The sequence below is a fragment of the Cynocephalus volans genome, chromosome 10 (assembly GCF_027409185.1).
Source record: "Cynocephalus volans isolate mCynVol1 chromosome 10, mCynVol1.pri, whole genome shotgun sequence".
NCBI lineage: Eukaryota > Metazoa > Chordata > Mammalia > Dermoptera > Cynocephalidae > Cynocephalus > Cynocephalus volans.
The window spans coordinates 48,298,955-48,323,051 of NC_084469.1; the positions used below are offsets into that span (position 1 = coordinate 48,298,955).

At 39.3% G+C, this 24,097-nt stretch overlaps 1 protein-coding gene across 20 annotated transcripts in view; it reads right to left on the minus strand.

Moving 5' to 3' along the window:
- Positions 1-24,097, minus strand: part of CDC14B (cell division cycle 14B) — a 103,812-nt gene that overhangs the window by 14,090 nt on the left and 65,625 nt on the right. For 11 of the 20 annotated variants that reach the window (XR_010024680.1, XR_010024681.1, XR_010024682.1 and 8 more), the window contains exons 7-12: positions 23,085-23,147; positions 19,034-19,121; positions 18,494-18,724; positions 11,001-11,139; positions 10,673-10,832; positions 9,872-9,969 (exon numbers count right to left, since the gene is read on the minus strand). Coding sequence is in view for 17 of the 20 variants with exons in the window: in XM_063112603.1 (XP_062968673.1) it covers positions 9,872-9,969; positions 10,673-10,832; positions 11,001-11,139; positions 18,494-18,724; positions 19,034-19,121; positions 23,085-23,147 (779 nt within the window). In the remaining 3 variants the exon portion in view is untranslated. Of the gene's footprint in view, positions 1-4,730; positions 4,877-7,005; positions 7,057-8,735; positions 8,810-9,871; positions 9,970-10,672; positions 10,833-11,000; positions 11,140-18,493; positions 18,725-19,033; positions 19,122-23,084; positions 23,148-24,097 lie in introns of those variants that run through there. The other 9 variants (XM_063112597.1, XM_063112609.1, XM_063112598.1 and 6 more) reach the window with 4 other exon arrangements.

A 24,097-nucleotide genomic window follows, 5' to 3' on the forward strand; every position in this document is an offset into this window, starting at 1 on the left:
GCGTCACAAAAAGCCCCCTCCGCCGAGGGCCACACACAACACCCTGCTCGTCAGCAGACGGGCACTTGCTTTCTTCCTCAGTAACTTGTCATAGGGAAAACAGCAGAAAACACCAAAAGACTTTATATGTGGTTCTTCAAGAAATGATCACTGAAAATCTGTACCACATATGCACACACTTATATATACCACTTTTTACTTATCTCAAACAGAAAACACTGACTTAAGAAAGCTTTCTCTTCTTATATTCAAACAGAAAGGTGAGGGCCCGGCCCGCGGCTCACTCGGGAGAGTGTGGTGCTGAGGACACCAAGCCAAGGGCTCAGATCCCCTGACCAGTCATCTTTAAAAAAAAAAAAACATAAAGGTGAGAGAGCCAATGACAACCTAGAAGAGCCTAGTTCATGAGCGTAAGAAGAAACCATGACAATGAGCAATCCCATCTCATACGCTGTTACCACCACGTTAGCTAATAACCAAAGCCAGGTCCTTAAAACGTAGTAAAGACTAGTAAGTTCTATAATCTTAGTGTTGCCCAAGCCAGAGCATATTCAACGTTCAGTAAACACTAAACTCTTCACCGTTCAAAAAAGAGACGGGTGTCACCGCAGCAGAGCCGCCTGCAGCTGCCCAGGCCAGTGGTTGCACGCTGTTTGGGGGAAGAAAAAGGAGCGGGACTTCTGAAAGCCCCACACAGCCAGCTTCACCCTCGCGGAGGGAAACTGATCCTGGATAAACTAGCAGAAAGCCTGACTCAGCGCGTGTCACAAAGTCTGATCATTCACAATGTTCGATGTTCTAGCAAAATAAAAATGTATACAGACATGGTCGTAGGATCAGAAAAGGCACCGATTGCCCTGGCTCACAAATTCTACTCTTGAAAGCAAGGATTTATTTAAACATTCTGATTATGTAAACAAAGGGGAAATACTTATTCATCTCTGTTAAGGACTGGAATCTAGAATTCTGCATAAAGAAAAACAAGCCAAACAAAACTGCTACTGCCCCCCCTGCTACTTCTGAAGCCCAGGCCCTTCATCCACTCCTCTCCACACAAAGAAAATGAGCCTCCTGTTGGCTTTTCCTGAAATGCCACACCTACTTCTTCACTAATCTGAGGCCACTGGATGGCCCAAAGTATAGACTATCAAATCACTGACACGAGAAAAAAGCAAGAGCTAATCCATCGCTTGCTTAGGAAATCTGAGTTCTGATTTCATAAATTAACTATTACTGAAATGTTTAAATACTATTCAAAACAAGAAAGTACTGCTAAGGCAAGCAGAATTCTTAGGCTGATAAAAAGCATTTATTTCTCAGGGGCTGGGCTGGTTAGCTCAGTTGCTTGGAGAGCAACCTTATAACACCAAGGTCACAGGTTCGCATCCCTGTACAGGCCAGCCACCAAAAAAAGAAAAAAGTTTTATTTCTCCCTTAAATTAGTGTAAGTTAATGTGAAATAATATTATAATAATATTAATAGCTAATAATTTCTATGGAACTTTGAAAGTAAGGGAGCAATAGAAATTTAGAATGCATTAATTACCCTAGGAAGATTCCAGTTATTTGCACTAAACAGAGCAGTTATCACATCTATAGGTTACGCATCAGTAAAGTGGGAAAAACCCCAACAACTACACTTAGATATTACCAGTGACACCTTATCAGGATAAGGTGGGCTAAGCCGGCAAAGGAGGGTGAAGCACAGTCAGCCCTCCACGTTGGTGGGATCCGCACTGGTGGATTCAACTAACTGGAGATAGAAAATACTCATTTTTTTTTTTTTTTTTTTTTTTGGTCGTTTTTTCGTGACCGGCACTCAGCCAGTGAGTGCACCGGTCAGTCTTATATAGGATCCGAACCTGCGGCGGGAGCGTCGCCGCACTCCCAGTGCAGCACTCTACCAAGTGCGCCACGGGCTCGGCCCAAAATACTCATTTTTTAAAAAAGGTGCCTGTACAGACTTGCTTTTCACTATTCCCTAAATAATACAGTATAACAGGGGCTGGCTCATTAGAGTGCCACCTTGTAACATACTGAGGTCAAAGGTTCAGACCCCTGTACTGGCCAGCCACCCAAAACAAACAAACGAACAGAAACACAGCACAACTACTTACAAAGCATTTACACTGTAGGAGGTATTATAAGTAATCCAGAGATGATTTCATACCATTTTATATCAGGGACTTCAGCATCTGCAGCCTTTGGTATCTGCGGGGGGGGTCCCAGAAACAATCCCCCAGGAAAATGGAGGGACGACTGTATTCACTCTGCCACAGGAACATGGGTACTCACTGCCTGCCACCTTCCAAACGAGGCCAATCACGTGGCTTTTCCAGAGCAATGTTCAGCATATTTATTTTTCTCCTGTCCATCTTTCCCGACAAAATGCTCAGTCCTACTTATTTCTTGCCTATATCACAGTTACCTTTAGAGCCTCAGTACTCTCAGATTTTGGACAGTGACACATGCAACTTGAGGCACACAGCAAAGCAAAACACTGAAAAGTCAGATCTGAATGTCCAGTTCCAAAACAGAACCTGATGGAGTTTGGATGTGCTGTCCCCTCCAAAACTCATGTGGGAATTTGATCTTCAATGTGGCAGTGTTGGAAACTGATTGAGTCATGGGGGTGGATCCCTCATGAATGGATTAATGCTCTCCCTGGGGGAGGGGGGGCTGAGTGAGTTCTCGCTCTTTTAGTTCCTGCGAAAGCTGGTTGTTTAAAAAGACCCTGGCACCTCCCCTCTCTCTCTCTTGCTTTCTCTCGCCATGTGATCTGCTTGTACCTGCCGGCTGCTGCCACTTTCTGTCATGAGTAGAAGCAGCCTCAGGCCCATGCCAGATGCAGCTGTCCCAGAATCGTAAGCCAAATAAACCTCTTTTCCTTATAGATTACCCAGTCTTAGGTATTTCTGTTATAGCAACATAAAACAGACTGATACAGAACCCATCAGGGCAACTATGCACCATTGACACTGGTTGTCCACCACTGATATAAAAAGAGCTTTCAAAAATGCTGACCCAAGACCCTGCAACCTCCAGAGGCACCTTTTCCATTCCTAAGGAGTCCGACACAACAATTTAAAGTGTGAAGGTCTAGTTCTACAGGAATACCAGGTAACAGGTGCTTTTCAACAGTGACAACCTATCACGTGATGCTACATCATCTGCCAACAGAGGTGAATGACAATGATGGCGCACATGAGGAGTCACCTTATGAAATAAGACCTTTTGGAAAGAAAGTAGTGTGGAGACCACCAAGATCATACTTGTTACCATCGCTGTAACTGTTGAAAGCTTTCTGCTTCCGTAAATTCCAAATTTACGGGCTCAACTGAATGCTCTGCTTGGATCTGGAGAGGCGGTGGCAATCTTCAGTGCCAAAGCAATGTTACGTCTTACATAGAACACTGAAGAGAAAAGAGCCTGGGAAGGACACTGCAGCCATGAAGTGCCTCAGGACCATTAGCAACAACCCCTCCCACTCAGAACATCTTTCCCACCTGAAATAGTGTGAGAAGGTCAAGTCTATGCAGCATGTGATACTTGGTCACTATGTGGAATTGCAGCTTGCTAAGAGAAGCAAAGGAAAAAACACCAAAAAGATTAATCTGTATTAGAAATATAGCCCATGTGAATATGTGATACTAAGCTTGTATTAGTGAGAAATTTTTTAAAATGCCGTAAGAACTAAGCAGGTTTTCCATAATTTGGAAGAGTGGAATCTACTTGACTCTTTAATCTCTCCTAGCGATGTGAAAACACTCAACGAAACCACAAAGTACCAGAGTTGGTTGCAATGGAATTTTACTTTGGAAGACATCCTAGAAGGAACTTATGCGTTCTTTCATAATGTCCAAGTCCAAGTCGGGACAAGAGAAGATATTCTTCATATACGAGTTAAAGAAAAAGTTTCAGAGAAAAAGAACGCAGCCCAGACAGAAGAGGGTGGTGGTGGCCTGAATGTCCCAGGGCACACCTGGAGTGCCACAGGTAAGCTTCTCGCCACACTCTTCTGTAGGAAAGAAGCCTCTTCACTGTTAAGGTGTCCATTTCAAGGACGAAGGATCTCAGGAGAATACAAATGTGCCTTTATTAACCTAACAAGGACATTCTGGTTACTTTGGGGAAAGGAGAACGGAGTGTGGGGACCATCAAACGGAGACATACGCACATAACAAGCACACGTCTGCCTTCCTAGTCCCTCTTCACACCAAGTTCTGAGAACTGTGCTTCCTGTACTCTCCGAAGGGAAGGAGACGAGACACAGGAGAACGTTCCGCATGCTACAGACAGAAGACTCATGAGAGCATCGCCCGACGGAAGAACCAGAGGCTGAACACAGGTCGCAATCTTTACCTGATCTCAAGGCTACAAAATCAAACCTTTACTAAAAGTAGATCAAAACCCAAAATACCCCATTATCCCAAACATCTTATTAGGGAGGAGAAACTATTTCAGCATCTTTATTTATAAATTGCTATTTCAAAATATCCGTTAAGAGTAAGCGCAAAGTAAAAAAAAGGCGTATTGTTTTTAATATCCCTTCTATGAAAGGAACAGCAAAGCCCACAGTCCCGTTAATTGAAAGAGTCAGAAAAAAGAACCTTTGCAAATAGGCAAACCAACAAAGCTGGCAGCGCTGACAAGGAGAAAAACATGCATCGCAGGAATCACACTGGGCACCCGAGGAGAGTGGCAGCAGAGAAATGGAATGGGACACTTACACAGCAGCTACCTGTCAAAGGGTCCTGATGCCTACTGTGTTCTGAAACCATCGAGACAGAACAGCAGGATGGGAAGGATGTAGTCACAAACAATCCACCAGATGACAACACTACACAGGGCAGAGGTCAGCACAGCTAGGGGGCATCTGGAAAGGGTGGAGGGGAAAGAATAGGTGATCAAATTGGAAAGCCAAAATTAATAATGCAATAAATAAATAAATAAATAAAGCCACACGTGAATTTAAGACACCCGATGGGCCCGGAACAGCAACTGGGAGGCAAAGGGGCAGGAAACAAAGATGGAGTTTTGCTGTCCTACGTTGGGGAAAAATGATGTCTTCAGTTTGAACAGGTTTGATACTTAGGAACAAAAGGTTACACTCAATCTCTAGTTGGATAACTGCCCCATATTAATTTAACTATATGATACTGAAATGGGTCATAGCTAAATGACTGAGTTTCTTCAAAAAGCACAAGATACGCACACACAGAAAACCAACCCAAACCACAGAGGAAAAAAAACCCCAACCCTAGACTCCCTAGACTAATTAACAAGATCATAGGAGGCACAATGGTAAGTTATAAATGAACACAGCACAGCAGAATTCATCTCATTTCAATAGAGTCATAACTAAATCCCTGAGTGCTCCAGGGGTTCGGGTGGATGCGTGCGCTGGCGACGTGGATCACAGAGGCACACTCAGTGCAGCGACACAGAGCGAGCACACGTCTCTGCGCACTCACACCGCGCTTCCTCGCCTGTTTCCCCTACTCTCTCTCCTCGTGCGGTCCACGTGGCTTTCAGCTTGGTGTTTCTTAATCCACTGCTCTAGGTTCTGGCAGCGAGGAAGGCAACCCTACATTTGGAAAGGCGCACCTTTTCAACCACTGCACTTCCAGGTGGTCACCTGGACACATCTGTGACCAATCACAGACGGCTCTTTTTAAAAAAAAATCCTTTTCCCACTGATTTTACTTGATTTTAACTGCTGTGTGAATAGTACTGGGCTGATCCAGTTGGACATACTGACGTGGGCTACTATGTCCTCTTTATTGTTGACCTCATCATTGTTATAATTGAGAGCTAGGTGCCAGGTGCCCAACATGGTGAAAAGGGATTAGATTAAAAGGTGAACCTAAGATAAAACCTAACCTCATCCCACAAATTATACTTATACCATCTAATTTAATCTTCCCATAAAAAACCTACTAATATATATTCGCATAAAAAACCTACTAATACATATTTCATCTTCCCATAAAAAAGTCTACTGATACATATTCAGATTACAGGGGCTTAATGTTTAAGTGGGATGGAATAAATGTCTTAGGAACACTACAGAGCTCTCTATCCGCCCCAGCCTTCACCTGCAGTTACTAATATAACTGTTACCGCAAAGACAGAACGATCTGAATGTGCAGACGTCTGTGTTATTGTTCCTCTGGTAAAGTTCGCAGCATAAGAATTCTTTTCCATTGATAAACACGTACCCATCTCTACTGCACTGTTAAGAGGGACTTAAAGGAATGTCCAGGCTAATTATATCCCCATTTTTACCTTATTCCCATGTAGGATGCAGCTCCACTCTTCATGTATCATTTCGTTTACCCCTAAAAAAGCTTGTTAAGACTGCGGGAATTTGCTAACTGTAATTATGACATATAGTCCAAGGAATGCAGCAACCTCTTTATTGTGTTAATTAATAGCTCTTCTCTTTTGAATATCTACTGTGTTGACCAACTGAACAGTAATTCAAGTAGAGTGTCCCAGAAGAAAACCCCTTGGGCTCCCTGTTTGGAGTCTGGCTGGCTCTGAGTATTGCCAAGGCCCCAACCTGGCCTGACACGGTTGTCCCCTCCTCTCAGAGGCTCTGCGCCCAGCATTCAGCTTCCGTAGCAGCGGGCTGGAAAGCAACCGTGGATTGAGTGTTTTGTTTGGAAGTTACTTGGCCAGGGTCTTTTGAACAGCAGTGGCCCAATGACGTACTAGACATTACTGATGTAAGAATGGCTTTTTATTTTTGTTTTTTGTTTTTTAACAATAATATCCTTTCAGAAATTTCTAACTACTTTGTAACTGTATGACTAAAACTGGTGATAAAAGCTGTTATGAAAAGCCTTCTCCCAAAATAAACAAAAAGTTAACCCTAGCAAACGTAGTAGAGATGATGAGTATGCAGAAAGAGAAGGCGGACGGCTCAAGCTGTGAAACCTACCAAGCTGATTCAGTGCCAACAGGATACGTGCCTCTGAATCCTGAGGGCTCAGTTCATCGTGGTGCAACGCGATTTACTGTCCTCCAGGTAGTCGGGGTCAGACAGGCTCTCTAGGAAAACGGCTATTTTACAATTTCTGACAACTTTAACTCTCCCCAAATATTGACCATTTATAGAAGAGAAACCAGTAATTGGAATATTTTATGCACTGTAACTTTCTCCTAAGAATCACCAGTGCTTGTATATTTCTCACTAACTTGCCTTCTTGCAGGTCATTTCTTATGGCCAAGTACCAAAGTAACTTGCCCACAGTAACAGACAAGTCAAAATCAGGGGCAAGCTGCTTTGACCACTCTCTCTCAGGGGATTTTTATTTCTAAAGCAATAACAAAGGTTTGGGAGGGAAAGCAAGGAAATCTTCAACTGACCTCCTCTCCTAGGGCCAAAACAGCTACAAATAATTGCAAAGAGGGTGGGAAAAGCACACTGCTGTGAAGGACAAGGAAGGGACTTGGTGAGACACGTCTAAAATGCCCTGCATAATTAAAGCTTAGAAAAACTTAAGCATTTTGCTTTCTTCTTTACAAGTGTGGCCTAAAAGTTTGTTGTGTATGGGGGCAGGCAGTTTGGGGCTATTATATTGTTTTTAGGGTTACAATTACAAAATGGGGTCCTCAGTTGCCTTTTTTTTTAAAAAAAAATTTTTAAAAAAGCCTTTTCCCACTGATTTTATTTGATTTTAACTTAATGCCAAGAGTACTTCAGTGCACAGGGTCAGTGTGCCCTTTTTCCCTTTAGAGGGTAAGGGAGGTGTGTTACTAGAAAACTGGAGAGAGGCTAGCACAGAAGTCTCCTCAATATCTGCTGGCTCCTTTCACACAGCCGACTCCTCACATAACCCAGGGAACAGAATGCCATCTAGGGTCACCTCTGGTATCAATGATACTTACAATTTTAATCTTCACCATTCTATTTTTATATTACCACAAGCCTATCAGCTATGAAAGAGAATTTTATAGTCTCAACTTTTCTAGAAAAGAGCAACAAGTGATTTGAACTCTTTAGAAAACTTATTTACGAGGGTAGCAGGCTCAGAGGGTGACTAAAGAAATTTTCCCTTAAGCCCTATTTAACAAGAATTTTTGACGAAGCAAAATTTGTTTCCTCTGACTCTCAGCATGACTTGTGTACAGAAAGCAACAAAATATTGAGAAATAAACTAATGATGCAGAGTCTTTTTTTTTTTTTTTTTTTTTTTTTTTAAAGATGACCCGTAAGGTGATCTCAACCCTTGGCTTGGTGTTGTCAGCACCACGCTCAGCCAGTGAGCAAACCGGCCATCCCTATATAGGATCCGAACCCGTGGCCTTGGTGTTATCAGCACCACACTCTACCAAGTGAGCCACGGGCCAGCCTTGATGATGCAGAGTCTTAAAAACAAAACAAAAAACCTGGGCACAGCTAAAAGCAACCCACCAAAGCATCAATTTTCTAGGGCTTGAGATTCAAAGTGCGATCCCTGGACCAGCAGTAGCTGCAACAATGGAAAGCTTGCTAGAAATGCAGAATCTCAGACCCCAGCCCAGACCCACTGATCGACCCATATTTTACAAGCTTCCTGTTGACTCAATGGGCACTGAAGTCTGGGGAGCATGCCCAGGGCACAGCCTGCTTCCTCTGTTTCTGGAATCAGTTGCAGGACGATTATCTGCAGGCACTATAACATTTCTACATAAAAAGAAGTATTAAAGCCTTAGATGAAGACTTTTAATGAAATTAAAAACAAAATGGCATTTGGAGTTAAATAAATCATACAAAAGGTTCCATTCTTACAGCAGTCCAGTTGACTGAGGCACCCGCAAGCTGCAAAGAGAATGCTTAATAAATGCCTATCATCAATATTAACGCCCTACAGTTACATGGCACTTTATATTGGAAAACTTGATTTTTGCTTTTAGGTCTTTTAAGAATCTCCCAGAGGAGCAACCTATGATGACACACACCTTATATGTAATTCTACTTTAGAACTTCAGATTACGAGGATATACCAGTGAAGAACCACTTTTAATTGAAAAGAAAGCCTGTTCTCTGCTAATGTTAATGATTTATTATATCAACAGTTCCTTACATATTACAAGATGCTTACTGGACAAAATGAACTATGTCTACCCTGCCACCTGTCCCCCCAACAGAAGGCTGGAAATTTGGTGCCCTACAATGACACGGGAGGTTACTAGAGGGAAAGAATCCAGTGACAGGTGGGAGCATCTACTAAAGAATAGCATAGAAAAAAGTGCAAGGCCATGTACTTTGTTTCTACATATTTTTCTAACTATTCTGGATGTTCCAGGAGGTTGAATCCAAATTAACACGCATACACAAGAAAGTATATGTGGACATATAGACACTCACTAACTATAACATTTCCTATTCTCATGCTAAACCTCCTATAACTTGAAAATAATTTCCTAAGGCAAAAATACAAAACTATAGTTTAGACCACTTCATTGTTGCCCCAAAACACTATAATGACATTAAACCATCATGTCACAACTGGCTAAATTCTACCACATCAAAGCAAATGACCTGTAACATGGCAGTGAATTTAAAGAAATTCATAGTTTTAATAACTACGGACAAGTCTGTTATTCTGGGCTTCACATCTGTTGCCTCTCTCTCTCTCTTTTATCCATGGAGAAAAAGCATTCCTAATACTGCTTCCCTACCTGTAAAGGCTTCTGAGGTTACAACAGAAGACACAGATATACAAAGGACAACCGAGAGCTTTCTAGGTTTTAAATTACATTATCATTTCAAAATGGTATGATGGGCACGCAACTATGGAGAAAAATATACAGGGAAAAATGGTTGTGAAGGGCCCAACACAAGTTAAACATCTACCATAAGAAAGGAAACTAGACTCACGTGAGGGGAATAGTGTTTGCTTTTGATTGTCTTCTGCTTTTCAGGGCCCGAAGTCTATCACCTTGTGTCACTCCACTGATTTCGTCGTCATCACTGTACTGTATAAGTAAAAAGACACTGAGCTAACGATTTGAGTTGCACTCAGCACTACAGCAAAGCATAGCAGCTACTTACCCACACGCACACACACATGCACGCTTCAGAATTTCTGCTCAACTCCAACCCACTGTTCTCCTTGCAGTCAATCTACAGGTTACGTTTCAAGAAAACCAAGGCTGAGTTTCCCAGACACAAAACGCAAAAGCACTCTTGATAAAACATATTGACAGTGAAAAGGCATAAAGGGTTTTCAATTTTGAAAACACTTTTATAAATTTCACAATCTTCTTACTACCACTTAATTTAGTTCTGCTACCCCCCAAACCCTTGGTTCTTTAGAAGTTCTCCATTTGACAATTACTAGTTTCCTAGATCAGCTGCCAGGAGATGGGGAAAGGTGGCAGTGGCAGGGGTGCGGGGAGAAGCTGGGCCCATCTAAGCAGCTTACTTCACAGACCTGCCCCCACCTGTGCCTAGTGAGTGCAACAAAAAACAAAAAAACCCTAGTTTTATAAGCATACAACCTTGTTTTAACTATTTTGAGTAAAAAATTCCTGGGAGGGTTTAAAATATAAAAAACTATGACAATAATCCCTCGAAATGTGCTTTATTATTTTTATCTACAATTTTCTCCACACCCTAAAAGGTTCCCACCAGCATTTAAAGCAATGCCACCACCACCATGAGGATGGTTAAAATTACCGGTTCAGATTCTTGCTTGTCTTGATTCTTGACCCCATTTATTGAAATGTCATCGACACCCAAGAGGAGTCTGGAGAAGGATGATCTGTGTTGTCCATTCTCCTGCCGCCTTAACTTTTGACGAAAATAGTCACCTTCCAGCCAGAGGCTTGATTGTTTCCTAGAGCATTTAAAGAACATCAAAATGCAACTTTCCAAAAAGATATGTGAACAACGTTTTCCTCCCAGACGACCTGTTGTTACTGGAGGCTAAGGAAAATTCCACGTCCCATGAGTTTCCATACCCACGTGTTCCCTGAGGAATTACAAAAGCCTTCCGTCTACTTACATCATCAAAAATTGTTGCTGAGGCCCAATCACAGAGCCAGGTCTACAGATCCTGACCCATGCGATGGTCTCGGCAGCCGTCATCCTGTAGTGCTTCATTATGTAGCAAGCTATCAGAGTGCCCGTTCGACCCAGGCCGGCTAGAAAAAGAAAAGAATCAATGAAACCTGGTGTCAGGTACTGCAGAATTTTGTTGGGCAGGTAGAATTTTTAAGCTTCTCATACTTCTGCTTCCCTCATAAGTGGTTCTCAAGGTTGGTTACATTCTGTTCTCACCTGGAGAGTTTTAAAAATACCGATGCCTGATGTCACCCCCAGAATTCAGATGACTCCATGTGTAGCCAAGATTGAGAATGACATTCTGAGCAATGCCCCTCAGTAAGCGCAGTGTTACCCGCCCTGGGTAGGAATAGCACTACCATCTTACTGAAAGCAAAGGCCTGAAATCTTGCACGTACTCCCACATCTACCTGTGCTTTCTACTCTATTTGGGTACCACTTTCACTCAGACTTTTCTGACTTTATCGTGCTGTCCCCTTTCCTGTTATCATTACCTCCTGTGATGGCTAATTTTGTGTGTCACCTTGGAGTGAGTTTGTGGATGATATTAACACTTAAATCAATGAACGTATGGTCCTCGTAATGTAGGTGGGCCTCATCCAATCAGCTGAAGGCCTGAACAGAACAGAAAGACCAACCTCCCTGAGCAGTTCTCCAGCAGATGGCCTCAGGACTTCCTCTGCACCATCCGCTCTTTGGGGTCTCCAGGCTGCCAGACCACACTGCAGGTTTTGGACTCACCAGACTCCATATTCACATGACCCCATTTCTTTTAATGAATCTCCTCTACATATATAAACAGACTATTGGTTTTGTTTCCCTGGAGAACCCTCAATAATACAGATTTGCACCATGAATGTGCTGCTGTACCAAATAGGTAAAAATGTAGAAGTGGCTTTCGAACTGGAGTTGTAGGAGCTGGAAGAATTTTGAGGTACATGTTAGAAAATGCACAGATTGCCTTCAAAGGACCGTTGGTAGAAATGTGAATGTTAAAGGTGATTCTGGTGCAGTCTCCTATGAAAATGAGAACTGTTATTAGAAACTGGAGGAAAGGTGGTCCTTGTTATAAAGTGGCAAAGAAATTGACTACATTGTGTTCTAGTGTTTAGTGGGAGGCAAAATTTTGAAGTAACAGCCTTGGATATTTAGCAGAGGAAATTAGTAAGGAAAGTGTCAAAGGTACAGCTTGGTTTCTCCTTACTGATTACAGTAAGATGCAAGAGGAAAGAGAAGAATTAAAGAAGGGATTTTTAAGCAAAAAGGGATCAGGAATTAAAGATTCAGAAGATTCTCAACCTATACAAACTGCAAAAATTGAAAAAGCATGTTCTGGAGTGAACATCAAGGGTGTGAATGGACAGTCATTCCAAAAAGAGCTTACTCACAGATTTAATCAGCCCTATCAGTAGGAGCCAGGAATGGAGGGAAACAGGATTACGCTAGCAGAGACACTGCCAGTGTGGAGTAAAGGGGACAGACACGGGATGAAATAAGGGAGGCTTTTAGACTTCTGACAGTAGAGGTATCTGGGGGTAGACAAGCCCTGTCCTTCAAGAAAAGGGACGAATGACCTTGAGGGTGATTCAGAGATATACAGGGCTGCCATTGCCACCAAGACACAGAGCACACAACCCAGGCGGCAAGGCTGTCTACCCCTTGATTTCACAGAATGAAGCCATTTCCACTTGAGTGAGCCATGCTACTCCTGCCCATGGCCTCAGAGGCAAAGCCATCAGTAATGGTGCCAGGAGCACGACTGCTCCACAGGGCCTGGAGGGCAGAGCACAGAGCCAGAGAGGTTTATTCTCTAGCTTTAAGATCTAATGGGACTTGAAAAAAAAAAAAGATCTACTGGGATTTGGCTTACTAGGTTTTAGACTAGACTGGGATCCATCACCCGTTTCTTCTTTCTGATTTCTTAATGGGAATGCCCATTAAGAATGCCAGTCTGACCAGTGTGTCTTGAAAGCACCTAACTTGTCATGTTTCACAGGCTCACAGCTGGGAAGGGATTGGCCTCCAAATGAATCATATCTCAAGTCTCACCTCTCTGATTTAGATAATACTTAAAGTTTGGACTTGAAGGTGATGCTAGAATGCAGCTGTTGAGATGAGGTGAATTTATTTTCAATGCAATAGGACATAAATTTTGGGGGGGCCAGAGAGCAGAATATTATGTGTCCTTTCCCCCCAATGTGACTGTATTTGAAGACAGGGCCTTTACAGAGGTAAATAAGGTTAAATATGGTTGAAGGGCGAGGCCCCAATCTAACAGAACTGATGTCCTTAAGAGAAAAGGAAGAGACACCAGGAATGAATGTACACAGAGGAAAAATCATGTAAGGACATAGAGAGAAGGCAGCCATCTGCAAGCCAAGAAAGGCCTTGCCAGAAACCAACCCTGCCAGCACCTTGATCTTGGTCTTCCAGCCTAAAGAACTGTGAAAAAATAATTTTCTGTTGTTTAAGCACCCAGTATTACATAACAGTAGTATTCTGTTATGGCAACCCTAGCAAATTAATATGCCTCCTAATGAATCTCAATTTTCACTGCACAATTCGGTTTTCATACTGTCATTGTTTCTTCCCCCCAAACAAAGGCCTAATCATATCAAATCCTCTTCAGGCTATTAATTGGTCACCAGTCTATTTCAGGGTTCCTCACCCTCAGCAGTATTGACATTTTGGGCTGGATAACTCTGTTATGAGGCCTGTCCTGTGCATTACAGGATGTTTAGCAGCACCCCCAGCCTCGACCCACTAGATGACAGTTGTAATCCCCCAACAAGTTGTGAAAACCAAAAAAAGTCTCCAGACATTGTCAAATGTCCTGGGGTGGGAATGGGGGCTGCAAAAGCATCCTGGCTAAGAATAACCTCAATTGCTTATTGTAATTTTAAAAATGAAGTAACCAATGTTGGATTATGTTTGTTATAATTTTTTTTAAAAATTAGGATAAAATATACATAAAACTTACCAATTTTACTGTTTTTGTTCATGCATCATTTTCTTATTTTCATTTAGTGGTCCATCTGAGTTCTCTTTTAGCTCACTGGGCATTTTTAAGACAGTTATTTTAAATTCTATGTCAGGTAATTCAAAGACCTACTTTTTTTAGGGTTGGACTATGGAGATCATTTCAACCATTCTACATGTACAGTTCAGTAGCATTAAGTAAATTCACACTGTTGAGCAAACATTACCACAGTCCACCTCCAGATCATATTTCATCTTGCGAAACTGAAACTCTGTACCCATTAAACACTAACTCCCAGTCCCAGCTTCCCCTCAGCCCCTGGCAATCACCATTCTACTTTCTCTCACCATGAACTAATCACTCTAAGTACTTCATATGAGTGAAATCACACCATCTCTCTCCTTTCCTGACTAGCTGACTTCACTCAGCCTGTCTTCAAGGTTCATTCACGTCACAGCAGCATGTGTCAGAATGTTCTTCACTTTAAAGGCTGCATAATATTCCACTGTATGTACATGTCACGTTTTATTTATCTGTTCATCCGATGATGGACACTTGGTTGTTTCCACTTTTTGGCTGTTCGGAATAATGTTGCTATAAACATGGGTGTACAAATACCTGTGCACATCCCTGTTGTCAATTCTTTTTGGGGATATACCTAGAAGTAGAAATGCTGGGTCATATAATTCTATTTTTAATTTCTGAGGAACTGCTACACCATCTTCTGCAGACACTACACCATTTTACATTTGACCAGCAGTACACAGGTTCCAATTTCTTCACATCCTTATTGGCCATTTTTATATCTTCTTTGGAGAAAGTCTGTTCAAATCCTTTTCCCATTTTTGAATGGGGTTGTCTTGTTGTTGAGTTTCGGGTATTCTCCCTATATTTTCTAGACATTAATCCCTTCTTAGATATGTAATTTGCAAATATTTTCTCCCATTTGACAGGCTGCCTTTTTACACTGTTGATAGTGTCCTTTGATGCATAAAAGTTTTAAATTTTGATATAGTCCAGTTTGTCTTTTTTTTTTTTTTTTTTTATCTATGCCTTTAGTGTCATACCAAAAAAATTAGTGCCAAATCTAACATAATGAAACTTTCTCCCTATGTTTTCTTCTAAGAATTTTGAAGTTTTAGGTCTTTGGGCCATTTCAAATGAATTTTTGTACATGGTGTTATATAAGCAGCCGACCTTCATTTTTTCACATGTGGATATCAAGTTTTCCCAGCACCATCTGTTGAAAAGATTGTCCTTTCCTCATTAAATGGTTTTGGCACCCTTGTTGAAAATCATTTGACCATATATGTGAATATTTATTTTGGGGGTCTCTATTCTATTCCACTGGTCTATATATGTGTCTTTACGCCAGTACCACACTGTCTTGTTTGGTGTAGCTTTGCATTGTCTTACTTTTTTTTTTTTTTTTTTTTTTGCTAAGTTTTAAAATGAGGAAGTGTGATTCCTCCAACCTTGTTCTTTTCCAAGATTGTTTTGGCTATTCAGCACTGCTTAACATTCCATGTGGATTTTAGAATGAATTTATCTATTTTGGCAAAAAAATTGTTGGGATTTTGATAGGGATTGCACTGAATCTGTACAAACCTTTGGAAAGTATTGACATGTTAACAATATTAAATCAATCAGTCCACAAATATGTGATGCCCTTCCATTCATACCTTCTTTAATATCTTTCAAAAATGTTGTATATAAGTCTTCCATTTCCTTGGTTAATTCCTAAGTATTTTATTCTTTCTGATACTATTGTAAATGGAATTGTTTTCTTAATTCCTTTTTCAGATTGTTCATTTTTAGGGCCCAGAAACACAACTGATTTTTTGCCTGTTCATTTTGTATCCTGCTACTTCACTGAATTTACTTATTAGTTCTAACAGGTGTGGGGGATTTTTGGTGAAATTTTCAGGGTTTTCTACATAAATCATATCATCTGAACAGAGATCATTTTACTTCTTTCTTTCCAATTTGAATGCCTTTTGTTATATATTTATTTATTCTTTTTTTCTGCTGAATTGCTCCGGCTAGAACTTTCAATACTATGTTGAATGTAAGTTGCAAAACTGAACATCCTTTTTTCATTCCTAATCTTAGAAGAAAAGGTTTCAGTCTTTCACCATGGAGTATGATGTTAGCTACTGGCTTTTCATATACAGCTTTTACTATGTTGAGGTAGTTTCCTTCAATTCTTAGTTTGTTGAGTGTTTTTACCACAAAAGAGTATTGAATTCTGTCGAGTGCTTTTTCTGCATTACTTGAGATGATCTTATGGTTTTTGTCCTTCATTCTTATTACACTGACTGGTTTTCATATGTTGAACCTCCCTTGTAATCCTGGTATAAATCCCACTTGGTCATGGTGTATAATCCTTTTAATATACTGCTGAGATAGGTTTGCCAGTACTTGTTCAGGATTTTCACATCAATGTTTGTATAAAGGACAATGGACTGTACTTTTCTTATACTGTCTTTGTCCTTTGATATCACAGTAATGTTGGCCTTATGAGTTAGAAAGTTTTCTGTTCTCTTCAGTTTTTTGAAAGAATTTGAGGATTGGTGTTAGCCCTTCTTTAAGTGTTTGAAAGAATTCACCAGTGATGCCATCAGGTCCAGGGTTTTGCTTTGTCAGGAAGTTTTGGATTACTGATTCACTCTCCTGACTAGTTAGGGATCTACTCAGATTTTCTATTTCTTCATGATCCCGTCTTCGTGTGTTCTGTGCTTCTAAGAATTTGTCCATTTCATCCAGATTATCCAATTTGTTGCCCTCCAATTGTTCACAATACTCTCATACTGTCTTTTTTATTTCTGTAGAATCAGTATAACGTCCCCACTTTCATTTCTAACTTTAGAAATTTGAGTCTTCTCTTTTTTCCTTCATCAATCTAAACGTTTGTCAATTGTGTTAATCTTTTTGAAGACCAACCCTTGGTTTTGTTGGTTTTCTGTATTATTTTTCTACTCTTTATTTTACAAGTTATAAATTATAATACTAGCCTTCATAATTATCCATGTACTTAACTTTACCAGACATCTTTATTTCTTCATACAGCTTTGAGTTCCTGTCTAGTGTCTTTTCATTTTAATCTAAAGGACACCCTTTCGCATTTTTTGCAGAACAGGTCTAGCGCTAACAAACTCCCTCAGCGTTCAATTATCTGGGAATGTCTTAATTTCACCCTTATTTTTGAGGAAGTTTTGCCAGATATAGGATAATTGGTTGACAGGGTTTCTTTCTTCAGCACTTTGAATATACCAACCCACTGCCTTCTGGCCTCCAAGGTTTCGGACGGGAAACCTGCTGATCATCTTAGTGGTATCCCTTGCATGTGATGTTACTTCTCTCTCACTGCTTTCAAGACTCTTTGTCTCTGGCTTCACACAGTTCGATCACGTTGCATCTTTACGTGCGTCGCTGAGTTCATCCTGCTTGGAGTTTTTTGAGCTTCCTAGATGTTATATTCATGTCTTTCAATAAATCTAGGAAGTTTTCAGCCAAATAATTTGTCTGCTCCTCTCTCTTCTTCTGAAACTCCACAATCTGTGTAAGTTGATCTGCTTGTGTTCCAGAAGTACCTTAGGTTCTGTTCATTTCTCTTCATTCTTTTTTCTTTCTGTTCCTCAGACTTGATAATTTTTTAATGGCCCTAATCATCACACTCACGGGTTCTTTCTTCTGCCTGCTCAAATCAGCTTCCGAATCCCTCCAGTAAATTTTTCATTTCAGTTACTGTACATTTCATTCCCAGAATTTCTTTTGGGGTCCTTTTTATATTTTTTTACCCTATTACTGATATTTCCATTTTGTTCATACACCATTTTTTAACTCTTTATATGTTTTCTTTTAACTCTCTGAGCATACTTAAAACAGCTATTTTAAATTTTTTGTCTAGTAAGTCCACCATCTGCTCTTTCTCCAGAATAATTTCTGATGATTCGTTTTCCCTTCAAATAGGAATATATTCCTTGTTTTCTTAACTATCTAAAAAGAGAAGAGTTAAATAAACCCTACTGCATTCATACAGTGTATATGGTGGCATGGTTATTCATTCATTCAAAAAACACTTATTAAATGCCAGCCACTTTATAGCTGCTGAAAACATAGCAATTTTTTAGAGTATAGTCTCAAAAAAAGATAAGCTTTTAAAGTCTGCTCTAATCATTCACATATCCTAGAACTTACCATACAGTAGGCACCCAATAGATAGTTGCTGAATAAATGAACATATTTCAATGTGATAAGCTTTTGTAGGGTTACTTATGAAAATAACAATTCTCTTTACTATACTTTTCATATAAAATTAGGGTTTTAAGAGCATTCTTTTAAAAATAAAGGCAGCTTCAAGTGTCCTGGCATATGATCTAAATGAGTGTGGTATGTTTCTACAAATATATTTACACATGTATACCATTCTTTAACCAATCCTAAAAACATACCTTTACAATGCACTGCAATGACACCCTCGGCATTTTCACAAATATCCAAAAATTCTTGGACAATGGCATCAGTAGGGGTGCTGCCATCCGCAAAGAAAAGGTCGTGGTGATCGAAACCGGCCTCCGTAAAGCGTTTAGCATCGTACATCCTTTTATTCAGGCGAATAATGGTAGTAACATGGTGATTCTTAAAGTAGGGGATATAAGTCTCAGGAGAGTGCTGGTGGTAACCTGCAGAAAGAAATGCACCAGGCCTCGTAAAATGCAGAAGGAAAGCGATGAACAAGTTTTTCCTGTAAGTGGGTAGAAATACGATGTGGACTAGACTCTGAATACCAATTTGTTTATAACTATAAAAAATGAAATTAAAAAAAAAAGTTAAAATCCAGGCAGAATGAGAATGATGGACTGAAATGACCAAGTATGCTTAAATAATTAAGACTTAGTCAAGCTTTTTTTAACCCTTTGGCCTCTTTCAAAATAAAATGCAGGAGGATACTTTCAATAACAAAGTTATACTGGTCCCATAATTTCACATACCACTTTCAAGTCTGGATCTTGTATGAGGTCCACAGAAGGCAATAAATCGGTCTGGTATTATCCAATTTAAATCTCCATTTTCTGCTTTCTGCAAAGGGAAGACCAGCACAATTCACTTTTAATTTTTAGACTTAATTTCCTCTCCACCTCCTTATCAATACTGAATCTCCGAGGGACTTCAGATCCACCTGCTTTAGCACAAAAGCTGTTTATAAATGACCATGAGACAGGAAATCTAAAATGTGCCCTACTGTAAGTATTCTAAGGGAATAACTTCTCCTGGTCCTAATTGCTTTCTTTTAGCAATATTTCTTTGCTAGAATAGTCAGCCCCTGGAAAATAGAGCTGACTGCTTATATCTAAAATAAAATACACTAAGCACTTGGTTATTTTATCTAAGGTACTTTGGCTATTTTATCTGAATAAATTCTCATTATACTTGCTACTAACTAATAAGAAACCAAACTTATCTAGCATGAGAGAACTGTAAACTTCCCTATTTTCCTGAATGACTAAATGATTTCCAACATAAGCAATCTTGACTCCTTGAACAAAGGAAAAAAAACCATTTATTTAGGTTCCTGGCTTCCCAATATTTACTTACTTACTATTATTTTTTGACAGTTTTTTAAATGAAAGATAATCGATTATATTTATTTGTGCAGTACAGAATTGAATATCAATACACATGTATAATATGTGGTGATCAAATCAGGATAATTAGTATAAACTCATGTTTATAAAACATAATCAATCTTAGTGACCATTTACTAGCGTCTCACCAACCTCCCTACTCCCTTACCCCAATAACCACAGTTCTGTTCTCTTCTTATTTTGAAAGTTTAACATATTATTACGATTCTTTCTTTCTTCCTTTCTCTGTCTCTCTTTCTTTTCTTTCTTTCTTTCTTGCAGCTCCCACTTATGAGTGAGGATGTGCAGGTATTTCTCTTTCTGTGCCTGGCTTATTTCACTTAACATAATTTTCTCCAGGCTCGTCCATGTTGCTGTGAATGGCAGAATTTCATTCTTTTTTATGGCAGAGTAGTATTCCATTGTGTAAATATACCACATTTTCCTTATCCAGTCATCTCTTGATGAATATTTAGGTTGACTCCAACTCTTGGCTACTGTAAATAGAGCTGCAATAAACATGGGAGTGCAGGTGTCCCTTTGACATCATGATTTCCATTCCTTGGGCATATGCCCAGCAATTCAATGTCCCAACTGAACTCAACAAGAAATTACTTACTTATTTATAGAGACACACCTTCCTATCATTTTTCTAACTATTTAATAAGAGGCCCAATCAAAAATGTCACTAAATCCAACAGGAAATTCAAAATTACAAGTATACTGAGATCACCAATATGTCTCTACAAAAAAAATGAATATAAACTGATATGTAAAATGTTACTAAGTCCTTTGGATTGACTTACCATCACAATTATTATAGCAAAAATATAGTTCAGATTTAACAACAATATAAACATATCTTTTAATGAAACAGGTAATAGAGACTTGTAAGCAGGAAGTAGGAGACATCTGGTAGTGGAGAAGGTGAGAACTAGTGATAAAAAAACAGATAAATTATATGATCATAGCACACTGTATAAATGTGCCCAAATATCACATTATACTCCATAAACACACATAATTATCATAGGTCAATTAAGAAAACAAATTAAAAAGAAAAAATATTTTCAGAGACAATAGATTAGAGGTTACCAGAAACTGGGGGTAAGTTACTGCTTAATGGATACAGAGTTTATGTTTAAAATGACAAAAAAGTTTTGGAAATAGATGGAGGTGATGGTCACACAGCATCGAGAATGAGATTAATTCCATGTAACTGTACATTTAAAAATGGTTAAAATGTCAAACCTTATGTTATATATATTTTAGCACAATAAAAAAAAATACAGATAAATTAGCTTTGCAATTGGGGTGATTATATACGTACCTAAGAATGAGTAAGAAATAAACTATGAGTTTCTTATACATCTAGAGGGGACAGGGAGGTAACTAACCAAACCAGTTTATTTAGTTATCAAGAGTGGGAACTGGTGAGCCCATGTTCCACAATAAAAGGCCTAAGCAGGATGAGGAGAAATGTTGCCAGATGCTCTCATTTTGAAGTGAAACCAGAAATCTGAAGTTTGTAATAAGAGACCCCTGATTAGATGCCAGCAACAAACAGATTTCATTGAATTGCTGGCATCACAGATTATTAAGATGCATCCTGAATTAGAAGAAGTTAAAATAGGGAAAAAAAGGCATTGTGGAATCAATGAAAGACACTAAGCCCAAATTTCTAAATACACTGTACACAAGACTAAACAAAACTGGCCTGTGGCTACCTAACCAGTTCCCTGTGTCTCAATGCAGTTTCACTGAAGGTAAAAACAGTTCTGGGTGTGTCCCTGCTAGTCTTCTACTTCACACCCCCTGATTTCTCAGTAATGAGAGGGGAGCTAGTTAGTGCCTATATTCCTTCTCAATAATAACACACAAAGGCACACTCTGAAGGACCAAGCACCAAATGGTGTTTTTATTAGTTTTGCTTTTAATGTTTAATTTTAGAAACAAAGACAAAAAAAGGTGTTAATAATTTAGTTATTTGTTAATTACTAGTCTAAGATGGTAGTTAAATACATATTATATTTTAGAAATGGATTGTAATTACAGAGAAGTAAAGATACAATAGGCTTTTACATCTTTGGTACATCACAATAACAAGTGATTGTCATTATTAACCTAATACATCAATAAAATAGTGCAGTTATACTTAAGAGCTCATTAAATAAGTTACTTTAGAAACTGATTATGAAAAAATAGTTATGTAGGAGTCAAGATCCTGCTGCGCAAAGTGCTGTCTAAGGAATCACCCTCCACAATCAGTCTGCTCAAGTTAACCGTAGTGGAATAAAAAAGACAAGAGTCTACAAGTATTGTTGGCTGAAAAAGGCCTTCAGCATAGCATCTTCCTCATTATCTATTTGGAGGATGAAACTGTAGAATTAAATTATTTATTCTTTAAAAAAAAATACACTATTTAAAAAGATATACAAGACACTTGGGGTTTTGCCTGCCTGGACTGTGCCCACTCCCACCTTCTTAAAATTTTTTGTCTGGATGGTTTGATAGGGCTGAACCCAGCATCACAGCTACATGGACAGCTGGAGACTGAAGTCTGGCCAGAGCACTCACCCCAGTCCAATTTCTGGTAAGTATCTGAGCAACTGAATGGGGTCATGCTTGAAGCCACACCTGCTCCTGAACTCTTTAATTTTTGCAATCCAATAATTTTCTCTTTTTTGTTTAGGCCATTTGTGTTTACTTTCTGTAATTTGCAACCAGAACTGTCCTGACTTATATAAACAAAGATATTTTCCAGAGATAATTAGATGTATTATGACTACTGATCTCATCATACCCTATGCTAAGGATTTTACAAACATTATCTCACTTAATCACCGTATGAAAGTCACCAATACTAAAAAATAAATACTTAAACTAAACATGATGAAAAATGCAAAGATGCACACATGTCAAATACAAAAATCACCACTAAGAATTCGGACTGGAGAAATGGGGATAAGGAAAGAAGTGACTTTTTGTTACTTTGTACACACCTAGATTGTTTGATTTTACTAAAAAAAAAAAAAGAAAAGAAAGGAATATTACTTCTGTAAGTAAAATAGATGAATAAAAGAGTTAAAAACAAGGTGAATCTGACGGAATTTTGGTTGAAGAGTACACTTTCAGGTATAAGGTGAAAAAGTCCCAGGGATCTAATATATGCATTCTATATTGTACTTGAAATTTGCTAGAGAGGAAATCTTAAGTGTTCCCACCACACACATTAAAAAAGGCAACTGGGAGCGGACAGACGTGTTCATTAGCTTGATTGTGGTCATCAGCTCAGAATGTATAGATACATCGAAACATTACTTTGTACACTTTAAATATATGCAGTATCTGTCAATTATACCTCAATAAAGCTGGGGGGAGGGGAAAGACTGAGGAAACATTACCCTTGAAAACTTACTTCATAGTGTTCATATTCATCAAGGCTAAAAGAGTTGAAGTCAAGGAAGCCATACTGCATTGCCTGCAATCCAAAAGAAAGCCTTTAAGCACAAAGATGCAAATAACGAAACAATTTCCTACCCAATTTCCTAATAACAAATATCAGGAGGCACCCCAGGAAAGTATTATTATATCTGGATTACTTTCTATTGAACAGTTTTTAAAGGAAATGGGCTGTACCTTTCAAAAGCTTCCATTATCTATAAAATAATTATAAAAATATTTAATAAGATTTGATTATTTTATTTTCATTCCCAATCGCCCTGCCCATGCACAGTTAAATAATCATATCTTCAAAATAATCTTACTAAATTACTAGACCAACATTGCCCATGGCTGAAGACTCAGAAGTTTAGGATTCAAATATAATGCACAACCCAGTCATCTCTAAATAAATAATAAAGCGGAAAGAAACCATGGGTTAGTTAGTTTATCTCAAACAAAACCCACACACTTCATAAATATCTTTACTTCCAACATCTTCTGAACAGTCTTGAATTAAGAGATCGATGCTCCTTATATTAAAGACAACCCAGACATCAAAAACACTAAAATTCAAATTTTTGAGGGAAACAAATTCTTCTTTCAGTAAGAAAAAAACGTAAAATGCTCTGTCCTATCCTGTAGCTTCACTCTTGAGCTGCAGCAAGTTGCAGTACCGCACACTGAGAGAAATAAACAGGGCATCTACTTTCTGAGACAAGGGTGAACTGAGAACCAGCGGCCCCTGCAAAGGGCTCCCCTGGGAAGGGCTCCCCTCTGGGAAGGGCTCCCCTCTGGGAAGGGCTCCCCTCTGGGAAGGGCTCCCCTCTGGGAAGGGCTCCCCTCTGGGAAGGGCTCACTGACCACTGAGCAACACAAGACAGAAGCAAGAACTCTTGATCGCATTCTTGGTTCAAAAGGGGGATTCTTGTAAACCCGGTTTTCAAAATTTAAACTACTGAAATATAAATGTAAAATAAGACTAGAATA